Source organism: Amblyomma mixtum, chromosome 1 (genome assembly GCF_055824585.1).
Source record: "Amblyomma mixtum isolate Tamu chromosome 1, ASM5582458v1, whole genome shotgun sequence".
Classification (NCBI taxonomy): domain Eukaryota; kingdom Metazoa; phylum Arthropoda; class Arachnida; order Ixodida; family Ixodidae; genus Amblyomma; species Amblyomma mixtum.
In genome coordinates, this window is record NC_143012.1 from 135,200,123 (window position 1) to 135,211,903 (window position 11,781).

General features: G+C 50.8%; 1 protein-coding gene across 5 annotated transcripts in view; it reads right to left on the minus strand.

Annotated features, from left to right (window-relative positions):
- The window catches only part of LOC149367666 (uncharacterized), a 53,971-nt gene that overhangs the window by 16,885 nt on the left and 25,305 nt on the right, over nt 1–11,781 (minus strand). For all 5 annotated transcript variants that reach the window (XM_089556696.1, XM_089556706.1, XM_089556711.1 and 2 more), the window contains exons 6-10: nt 10,810–11,109; nt 6,943–7,080; nt 3,742–3,902; nt 2,284–2,424; nt 1,453–1,687 (exon numbers count right to left, since the gene is read on the minus strand). In XM_089556696.1, the coding sequence (XP_089412822.1) occupies nt 1,453–1,687; nt 2,284–2,424; nt 3,742–3,902; nt 6,943–7,080; nt 10,810–11,109 (975 nt within the window). The remainder of the gene's footprint in view (nt 1–1,452; nt 1,688–2,283; nt 2,425–3,741; nt 3,903–6,942; nt 7,081–10,809; nt 11,110–11,781) is intronic.

The window sequence follows — 11,781 nt, forward strand, 5'->3', positions numbered from 1 at the left end:
GCGGCGGCTAGAATTTCTTTGGAGGAGAAATTCTAGAGGCCCGTGTGCTGTGCGATGTCAGTGCACGTTAAAGAACCCCAGGTGGTGGAAATTTCCGGAGCCCTCCACTACGGCGTCTCTCATAGCCTTAGTCGCTTTGGGACGTTAAACCCCATAAACCAAACCAAACCAGTTTTAAAAAACTGTGCGGCAAAAGGCACCTCTTTCTCTCTTCTTTCACTCCTACCTTCCTCCCTTCCCTTACAGCATAGTTCAGGTGTCCACCGATATATATGCGAGACAGATACTGAACCATTTCCTTTCCTCAAAAACCAATTTACCAAAGTGCAGCTGTTGACATGAGCACTGTTGCGGACTACCGCTGTGAAAAGCTACAGTCGCTCTTGCAGCAGTACATGCCGGACAACACTGTGACGAGACACTTTTTTTTTTTTAAGCTTATGCGAGGGCAGACTCTTGCTTTTCCCGGTGATCCTTGCCATGGTGGCAAACACAGTAAGGAGAGGATTACTGTTTTGGTCGGCAGCAATATATCGGAGACAGAAAAACTGCCGATGCTCGTCATTGGCAAGTCGAAATCTCCGAGGTGCTTTAAAGGCGTGAAGTACCTGCCTGTCATGTACGAGGCAAATAATGAAAGCATGGATTACCCAGCAGCTTTTTGAAAGTTATGTCACGAAACTAGATAGAAAAGTTGATCTAGAAGGCCGCAAAGTTTTGTTGTTCGTGGACAACTGTGCAGCCCATGGGCACATTAACAACTTGAAGGTGCGCATCAAGTTCTTGCCACCGAACACGACAAGTGGCCTACAGCTGATGGAAAACGCAACCTCAAGGTGAACTATCGTCAGGCTTGCTTTTGCGTGGGGTGTTGTGCCTCGATTTGCTTGGAGCACTAAGCATGCCTGTCAACGCATGGAAGTCGGTCGCACCCACAACTGCCTCTGCCACGCAGGATTTATGTTGAATGGCAAGTCAGCCGCTGCGGACGAGGACATCAATGGCGAGCAGCTGTCTGGGCCTGGCAGTGAACCCCTCACTGACGACCTTCGCACTGCAGGCGTCGAAATTCCGTCGACCGTCTCGTTTTCCCAGTTCACGGACGTGGACAACGAACTGGAACTATGTGCTGGGCTGACGGATGACCCAAGTATTCGCAGAGTCACAGAGCGACGACGACGATTAGCCTGCAGCCGCGCAGCCAAAGCAAGCTGAGCTGATGCAAGCGGTCGCAACTCTTTCGTCGGCTTAAGAAGAAACGGCGACTCTCGCTGAGATTCAGGCGGACCTGCTCGCACGGAAGCGAGGCATGGTTCAAAAGAGCATATATCACTTTTTCCGGCCTCTAGCTCAATAGAAAGAATTGTTTCGGACATTTTCGCGGTGCCTTGAGGGTGTGAAAAATCGGTCGTCGACTGCATGTACAAGTATTTCGGGGAACAGAGCACCCACCTGGTGGGCAACAGCAGTGGTGGAGCAGCGTCCCTCTGGGGCTCGGGCTTGATGGCCTTGGCGGCCAGCACGGAGCTGGTGAAGTTGGGCAGGGCCCGGGCAGGGCTGTAGTGCCCCTCCGAGTCCGAGTCCGGCACCGTGATGCAGCTGGCCATGCGGGGGATGCGCCCACTGGAGCCACTGGTGACCACTGCCTGCTGGCCACCACCCGACGACGACGATGTGGGCAGCATCACTGCACATCGCAGGAGAAGGAATGAAAGCAACCTGTTTGCCCCGGGCACTGAATCAGATTACGAGGCCTGTGCCCTGCGTAGCCAGGCTGATGACGACGTTGAGAATATGTTTTTCATACTGAGCAGACATCCAACACTCAAAGACATTCTTTTACATTTCATATCTGATTCGTATTCAAAAGTTTCATTCAAAATTCCGCAAGTGCGCTTTCCCACATAACTATGTTGCCAAAGATATGATGGCCGACTTCGCTATAAAGGAACTACATGGGCTACAGGAGAGGCGCTGAAGGTGTGGATAGAACGTAAGAAACGTATTTTGCAAGAATCAAACAAAAAACCAGTCTTTCCTGCTTTGCTTCGGCTGGAAATGCATGGTCAGCCATCTTGTTTTGGGCAACACTGTTATGCGGGAAAGCGCACTTGCGGAACTTTGAATACCCCCTATTACTGCTGTCACACAACCCACCTACAAATACATGCTCTGATTTGAGAAACGCAGTGGCTGCTCACAAAGGCCGAATGACTTGATGATGACTGAACAGCCCACCCAGATCACCCAACTGGTCAGGTGCACTGTACCACCACCACCCACCTGTGGCACTGCCCCGGCGCTGGAAGACCGACGGGGTGGCTTCGGATGTGGGCTCCAAGGTAGGGGGCACCACTGCCCAGCTGCCCAGCGGCTGGCTCCAGCTGGAACTGTCCGCCTGGGCACGCGCCCGGCTGCCACAGCCTGTGTGGTGCCCCAAGAAAGAAGATCCTTTTTACACCGACTGACACCCAGGAAGTATCACTGCTACAACTGAGAAAAGGAAAACACAAAGGTTCAGCTTGGACAACACAGCGAGCTACGGAAAGAGAAATGATGGGTGTAACATTAACCCCTTTACCTCGGACAGACACCGGCGCCATTTGCAAGGAGCTAGACTTCCTCCAGCGGATAGATCCTTGTCCAGATACCAAGCTGTTAACTCGCGCCGGTTACAAACTTACACCTTTCCAAACCCGGCCCTCTGGAGTCTCATGTACCCAGGGCAGTTTTCAGACAAATGCGCAAACTGCGAACTTAGGGCCACCTTGGACCACATACTATGGGAATGTCCTCACACCCCCCCGGGAGGGACAAGGTATAAACACGAAATACCAATGGGAGACCTTACTACTGTGCTCCTACCCAGCGACTCAGCTACAACTAGTCCGACTGGCCAAAGCCGCCGCCGAGAGTCAAGACCTTTCGGCTGTCGTCTAGGCGGGTAGCCCTCCGGCTATCCTCTGTATGTTGGACATTAAAAGTTTTCCTATTCTACCCCCTTACCTCAGTAAGGAAGCCTTCACTGCAGTGAGGCACCCCCAGGTCGACCTGGAAGCTTTCTTACTGAGGAGCCCTAAGTAAGGTCGTCCCTGGCGCATCCTCACAGTTAAGGCAGCTAGTAACTGCCTTCATGCGTCCTTTCATCGATCCCGGCCCTAGAGGAGCTCTTCACAACACTACTGCCTCAAGTGGCTCCACACTCCCGTGCGGACGGCAAGACACGACACAAGGACATGAACCCAGCGTGAGTGCAGTTGAGCAGGAGGGAAAAAAATGGCAGCGTGGACCGACTGCTATGCGGGCGACTACACGCTATTTTTTCACCATGCTGGTGAATGTGTGTTCGATGAAGTGTACCTGTATCCTCCAATAGATAGGTCACTTCACGATATGGTGAATATAATGGAAGTGTACACAGCGGAAGAATTTGTGTTCAGCATCCACACTGGTGCGACTCGGTCACACTTGGGCATTCGGCAGTGAGAGGGATCGAAATCCGCCACCGCTGAAATGCTGCCTCGTTCACACCTCCCGGCCACCATGTTGCCGCTCGTGGCATAAGAGATATCGTTAGAAAAGAGCATAAACTGAGGCATAAACTGATGTTCCAGTGACATGATGTCCAAAGTAGTCATGCTTTAGGATTTCACCAGTTCCCTCCGACTGACCCTGTCCCTGTGGAAACCCCCCCCCCCCCCCCCCCCCCCCGCCAGGGGCTGCCAAAGGTGCCCCACTCACCCTGTCGGGGCGTCGACTGGTAGGAGCAGCGGTGCTCCTCTTCGGGGGTCAGGGGCACCACGCTGGCGCACGAGGAGCTCACCAGGGGCACTGCCTGCAGGGGCCGCAGGGAGGGGGCCAGGCACTGGCGGCAGCCGCGGCCACCCTTGCACGACCCACCACTGCACACACATCACAAAGCCTCATCACACTCAAAGCTATGGGCAATTTCCCACAGTTAACACTATTATTTTCAGTCACGTTCCCAACTCAGGAGTTGGGGCACTCAACTATTCAGCTGGAGGACCTGGGTTCAGTCCCTAAAAAAAACTGAGCTCCTGTCCTACCCTATTACTCGCATAATGATCACACTCGCGCACCCCCGAATTTTGTGCGCAAAATTTAATTTATTCTATTCCCCACGTAATGATCGCACCCCCGAACTTGCCACTGCAATTTGTCGACGATGTCGCGTCTAGCCGACGATGATCGTACTAGCCCATCTGTCTGACAGTAGGCATGTGCAGATGACCATCTTGCTCTGTCAGCCGCCTGTTGGTTGACCTGCGGTCACACGGGCAGTCTAAAAGCGGCTATGCTTAACCATGGATACCAAACTTAACTGCGGTTATCTCGAATCACGGTTCACTGTTGTCACAATCCTCACCACCGTTCTGGGTTGCGGTGCAATGACTGAAGTGACGCCATGATCCGGAGAGAAGCGACATTTGCAAATATCTAGCAGCGCAGCTGGCGCAGGGTCAAAAGTGCCATCTGACGACGCTGTATGGTTGCAGCACTACCTCCACAGCCGAATACATATCGCCACACCACCCACAAACCGCCCACGCCGAAGAAACATCTCAACAGCGGACCTCTGGCGCCAGCATCAGAAAACCATGCTAAGCTTATTCTCATAAATAATAAGTCCTGGGATACGGGAATGTCAAAAAGGAATCCTCCTTGAGGATCGCCGACCTGTACCGAGCTGCTGCCAAGAGTAATAACTGCGATTTGTGCTAGTTTTGTGTTCGCAGCCACATAGCAGCTGCTGCTGTTGCAGCGGGGCTGACCTGATCTGCTTGCACGCCAGCTCCACTGCTAAGGCGTCGCTGAAATCCCTCGTATATCTTTGTTTTAATATGAAACAACAAGTGCCACAAGTTGGTCAATTCAAAAGTGCCGTTCACTGTGGCTTCGATCACGACCTGCTGCTTCGAGTGAAACAAATTAGGCCTAGCGAGCTTAGGGAGTAGTGCACCAGAGCGCTGTCGTCCACCGCGCTGGCAGGCAGCACCATTGAGATAAGCTTGCAGAACCCGGTGCTGCGGCCGGACATTTTTCGGTGTAATGGCGGTAAAATGTGCACCTTGAGCGCTGCATGACATTGTTGCAGTATGCTGTTGCTGTGCCTTCGGAAGAGATAGAAGGCTGCATAAAAGCGCCGTCGCACGTCACTATACACACTACTGATGTGTTGCTCTTGAAGCATGATTTAGTGTGAATAAAGTACATTTTTCAAGGTGGTCAGCTCGCGAGCTTTCTGCACTGTGATGCCTACGGGCACAAAAGACGTCGCTCGGTTAACGACGTAAACCGAGGTCGCCAAGCTCGGTTTGCAATAGCCACGGTTTGGTCTGCTGTCTGGACAGCAGTAACCACAGTTACCGAAAACCGCCATTACTTGAACCACAGCCAAGCGCACTTGAAAAGTCACTCCACTGAAGTGCCCATTTATTAAACTGGACCACTTTTTCCTGCTCCCCAATTCAGTCTGCAGCAAACCAAACACCGTTTCAATGCACTGCAGTCTGCTTGTGAAAATGGCTGGTGGTAGCAGCACTTTGCCTTTTCCAGCACATACGAGCTCTGTTTCTAATTAAATAAAATGACAATTTTTGCCTCAATTCTGTAAACATGGGAAACCAAAAGTGCATGAATACTGCTGGTTGCTCGTGTGATTCCAATGCCAATGGCTCTCGCACGTTGGGAGCAGGGACGGAAGTACAGTAAAACCTCGCTTACCCGGATCTCGATAACTCGGAAATTCGGTTAACTCGGACACGCACCGCGGTCCCGGCAAAAATGTGTGTAGTTCAATGGCGTTAAACGCTTGTTAACTCGGCAGCATTTAGCCGCGTATCGGTTAACTCGGACAACCCCGGCGAGAGCTATCGAAACGTCCATACTCGGCGGCCCGAATGTTCAAACACCCCTAACCGACGATGAAGCCGGCGCAGCCGAGGAGAGCCACACAAACTGAAACAAGATGAGAAACGGCCGCAGGAGGCGAGAGATGTGATGATGATAGTGAGAGAGCGATCAGTGGCCAGGTGGCGCTAGCCACCACCCAGCGCACTGGTCGAGCATTCAGCCATCCAGCAACCACTAAAAGTTGCAAAGGACGACGAGACGGCTTGCTAGGCTTACTTTGTCACTGGATATACGCGCGTGCTGCTCAGCCCATTTGACCCACGCTACGCCTGTGCTGCAGCTGTGTTGCGAGTGTGCGAAAAGACGTGTTGTGTGCAGACTCGTGCCCGTTGCGTTAGACTTCTGGTGCGTGCTGTCTCTGCTGTCACGCTTTGCTGTTATGGTGGCCGCCCCCCCCCCCCCCAGCGAAGCGGCAACAGCAGCCGGCCAATAATGACATCATATCGGAAGTGCTCGGCGTGGAGGAGAATCAGTGTTCCGATGATGAAAATCCAGATCAGCCGCCGCGACGTCGCACTGTGCGGGAGGCCGCCGAGGCTCTCGCCGTTCTAGAGGAATTCTGCGTAGAATCCCGTGACAGTGAGCGTGCGAACCATCACCTGATGGGGTTGAGAAAGATCGTTGTAGCGCAGATTCCGGCGACGAAACAAACGGAAATAACGCAGTTTTTCAAGCAATAAAGGTATGTTCATGCTGCGTAATTTTTTTTCTCGTTTTCTTGGTACATTCGATAATCCGGAATTCCGTTAACTCGGACATTTTTCCTAGTCCCGTGAGATCCAGGTTAACAAGGTTTTACTGTATCAGCCAAGCGGAGGCGCTAGGAATGTAAGCGATGTGGGATGGCAGCATTGTTGGCACTGATGACCCAAGACCCAAACCTACACACATGGATAACATTGCAAGATCTTCCTCCGGGTTTGCACCTTGGAACAGTGCTTTTGTGCTAACAGCGTCTTCGCCGCGAGAAGGATGTACCGCCGTGTCCTTATCTCATCGCACACCCACCAGGCAGGCGTGTCGCAGTCGTCTTCGGAGTCTGAGCTGATGGTGATGACACTGATGGCAGGGCTTGGGGTGTCCCGGATCACGATGGTGCTGCGTTGGCGCTCCTTGCCCCTGCTGCCACCCACTGAGCTGCGGACCCTGCACAGGAGGAGAAGACCATGAGCAGCCCACAATGCCAAGCAGTGCAGTCTATGCATCACTTCTAACACATACAGTTATAAGAGGCACGGACGTAACGGACCATCAGGAATGGACCACAGGCATGCTAGCCTACGGGGGGTTTCCCCCCTCATAGTTAAGGACAATGCAGCGAGCTATGGAAAGAAAAATGACAGGTGTAACGTTAAGAGATCGGAAGAGGGCAGAGTGGGTGAGGGAACAAACGCGGGTTAATGACATCCTAGTCGAAATCAAGAGGGAGAAGTGGGCTTAGGTCGAAGAAGGCAAGATAACCGCTGTTCCTTAAAGGGGCTGCGAAACACTGTTTGGGGGGATACCGGCTATACTTCAGGTGACTCCTTTATGTCACACAGATGCTGATTTAAAAAGAATTACAGGAATCGATGCACTGGAACGGGAGTTATTCAATGAAGAAATTTCAAAATAGTACAAGCAAACAAAACGCTGCCCTCAACTCGATTTTGGCGGGGCTTCCCCCTCCTATTTCACTCTCCCAATGACGGCACCTGGCGCAACCAATCAAAACAGCCTGCCAGAGCACGTCGCAGAAGTATGCACTCCATGGTTGCCTGCTCTCTGTAACTCGTTCTTGCTGAGACTGGCAGCGTCGTTTCCAAGCCAGAGCCCCTGGTGGTGGTGTATTTTTATTTTACCTGCTTTGCAGGACTTTTATCTAAGACGAACAAGTTGTTTTTGTTGATCTAATATAAAACACCAACAGGTGGCAAAATGTGTCTCTATTTATTTACACAATTTGCAGTATATTTACTGTTTGTCCGACCAACAAGCTCGCGCAAGGTGATGTCATATCCGCTGCTAAAACCCGCCACACTATGTGGGGACACCATCAGAGCCATGAATTTGTTTTTGGAGGACATTAAAATATTAAAAAACGGAATATACGCGCTATTACCGACGCTAATAGCACCTTTGTAGCTCACTGTATGCGATCAAGAGGCAAAACAGTCAACTAAGATTGTGTTTCGGGGCCCCTTTAAGGGTAACGGAGTGGATTCCAAGGGAAGGCAAGCGTAGCAGGGGCGGCAGAAAGTTAGGTGGGCGGATGAGATTCGGAATTATGCGGGGATACAGTGGCTGCAACTGGCGAAGGACAGGGTCAAATGGAGAGAGACATGGGAGAGGCCTCTGCCCTGCAGTGGGCGCAGTCAGGCTGATGATGATGATGATGTGCAGACACAGTGCCACCGCTTGCTAAAAACTGTCACATCCATGCTCGTGGGAGATGACAACTGTCACAGAGTGGGCCAGCTAGCCACATAGCTGGCCCGCACAAAGAACCACTTGCAACCAGTGTACTGGCAGAGGTACGGGACCTTACACATGGGTGTCTGACAGCACCGAGAATGGTGAGAGTGCGTGGAAGAAGTGTGTGGCGGCCTGTCCTGCTCACACCACTCCTACAATTAACCCCTTAACCGTTTTGGACGAGCTACGGTCGTCCTTGCCAAGCCGTCCCCAAACCGTTTTGGACGACTGTAGCTCGTCCTCGCTGAATAGGTTCTTCCCTTGAGCGTTTCGGACGATCAGCGCTCGTGTGTGGCTTAGATGGCATTTTTCTCGACAGATGGCAGCACTGACCTGATAATTTCGTTTTCTTCTACCGCATAAACGTATTTTTCGTATGGCAACCTGGGTTTTAAAAATGGCGTCCGGCGGAGGCGATGCGTGTTTTGTTGAGCCGTCTTCTCGGAAAAGACGCTTTTCTTCCTCGTCACCTTCTTCAAACGATGGTGATTCAGACACCGAAGTGTACATTGTTTCAGAGAGCGAGGACGATAGTGATGACGTTGTGCTGATCAGCTCTTCCGATGAAGAAGAGGACAGCTCTGATGCAACATCGCGAGCGCACGTCAGTGGATGTAGATCGACGTCAGCAACATCCCTACGCGACCCCCTCGGTTTCCTTTTTTCGCAGCACCCGGTTAGACCACTATAAGCTCCCCTGATGACTTGCTTGAATATATTTATCACTTATTACCTGCAGGAAGTTGGTTTTCTGTATTGCGAGAAATAATAAACTTCAATATGCTAATTTGACTTCATGTTTGCTTCAAATCTTTTTTTAAAGATCGAATGCATGGTTTTTATTGCAATATTAATCGAAATCAGGAATAAAAAAAATAAGCAGTTTTGTTAAGAAATTCGTTGACATAACAAAACGGTGAAGGGGTTAAAGCAGAGCTTAAAAGTGCCCCGAAAGTTTCTTCATTCCAATCTGAATAAAACTTTAGCGATCAGTTTTTCACGCCGACGTCAAATCTGTTACTAGTTTGTTGATAGTTGCAACTTGATCAAAAAATGCTAAGTTTTGGAAAATAAATTAAAGGGTTCTTCTTGGGGGGCTTTCTTGGCAATCTGATCTTGCCAAACAAAAAAATAAGCATATGACCTCAATGCCAAACACATTCTAGGGAGCGATGCTATTCTTATTAATCTGAAGGAAATTTGAGCTAGACTATCTACTGCACATATTTCTTGTTAAATCTTGCCTTTACTATTTTAATTGTACAGCACAATCCCTGTATAGTAAAGTCATTGCGCCCAGCAAAAATCTTTACTATAGTATACTCACGATAATACAAAGTCAGATCAATTCGAACTTTCAGTTAATACAAACAAATTTAAAAATTTTGGCTTGCTGGCTATATCTTAATTGCATTTTAAAACCAGTTAATTCCCACCGCAGATTCTCTTAAATTGACCTATTTCGACCATGTTGGCTCGTTCCGACACTCCAGGCACGTAAAAAAACGGCGGCCAAGGTCGACACATCATGAGCGGGGATGACGATTGGAGTCGCCTTGTCGCCACACAGTTTGTTTTCTGAGCTTTGATACCAGCCCGTAACGTTACCAGCTATCGGCCAAACATCAGGCAGCCAATGCCAGCTGCACAGTGGACTGGACGCTGATTAGCATGTCTTTTTTCTTTTTAGGTGCCCCTTTGTTCTGGCACAAATGAGCGTTCCCCTCGCTCGCAGTTGTGCGTGCCTCACAAGTTGCTCGTTGTGTGGGGGGGGCTCCACCCCTGCTGTGCCACCAAGGAAGGCCTCTACTATTTTGGAGTAGCTCTGCTTCGATATTACACAGAATTAGAAAAAAAAATCATCATCGCCACACAATTTTCACTAAAAAATATGTGCCTATTGTTTATCTTTTTACCAGGCAAATTTGCTGTGTAGCAAACCTGTTTTTTTGGATTAAGGTCACGAAGGGAACAGAAAAAAATTCAGGGGGCACTTTGGCTCTCTAAAGTGCTGCAGGGTGAAAACCTTTCCTGGCACACAGTTTGGCATTGACTGCAAGTGTGTCTGTACTGTACTAGTGCTTTGACTACAAACTGCTTCTTTAGCACGACTCTCTCTCTGCTTCGCTGAGTTCGGTTGTATCCATGGCTGTGTTCGCAGTAACGAGGTATGTAATGTGGTCACCCATGGACGCCTTACGCCCCCCTGTCGGAGCGGACGACTATTTTATTAGTTGTCATCTGCTTCAAAAGGGGGCGTTAGGCATCCGTGGGTGACCTCATTACTTCGAATCCACATGCTCTGACGTCATAACCGCTTCGACCACCCAAAAAGTGTGACACCTCTGCCGACAACCTTCTGTCAACAAAGATGAGGCAGTAAAGGCCTTAAACACATGCGACCCTGGGGGTGCCACCCACCCGTGAGGTGCAGTGGGCTGCAGCAGGGCCTCCCCTCCCCCCCACTTGGGTGGGCTGCTCTCCTTGACGCGCTTCTTGACGGGCGACAGCTGCTGGTGGGTGGCGGCTGCCAGCTGGGGGGGCACAGCAGCCCGGTCCACGTGGCGCTGGGCAGCCTGGTGCCGGTAGGACGATGACGCCAGGGAGGAGTGCTGCAGCGACGACTGCAGCCCCGCTGCTGTCGGCTGCTGCTGCTGCTGGGCCTGCTGCTGGTGCTGGTGCAGAGCCACATCCTCCTCCCGGTACAGGCTGCTGCTGCGGCTGCACACACCAGACAACACCAACACTTGGCATGCTGCACCGAATCCCTCGCCAGTGTGGAATGTGCACCATTCCCCATCCGCCCCACTATGGATGACACGACTGCACCCTCGAGGACTGAAGCACTGACCGTACGAGACAATAATAAGAGCTGCGCATGCTCTGTTAGGTTTCCTGGGAGACTGGCTGTTTTTTCAATAAACCACAGTTGTTAGTACAGCCGTTGTGTGTGCCTCATCTCTCCTTTGTCTCCGTCTTTTTGGCTGGTTTTTTTCATAAGTATGCACCAACTAAAGTAAGACACGATGTTGGGCTAGTCCGTTCATGGTAATAGCAAAACAGAACTGTGAATAAACGACGGAACAAAAGAAGGCACGAATACACACACACAGCGCTTTGTGTGTCTGTGTGTATTCGTGCCTTCTTTTGTCTCGTTGTCTTCATGCAGTTCTGTTTTGCTCGTACCAACTAACCCAGATTTCAACTCTCCTGCAATAATAGGGCTCACAGCTGGTGAACTGCATCGTGTTCGGTCAACAGCAGAAGGCTTTGCAACTTCTCACTTCGCTATCTTGCCAGCAAAGTTTCATCATTCCAGTGCAAGTTCAGTGCAGGAGCTGTGTCATGAGCCATACATGTAAACAGTTCAGTGGAAGCCTGGTAGGAGAGCCT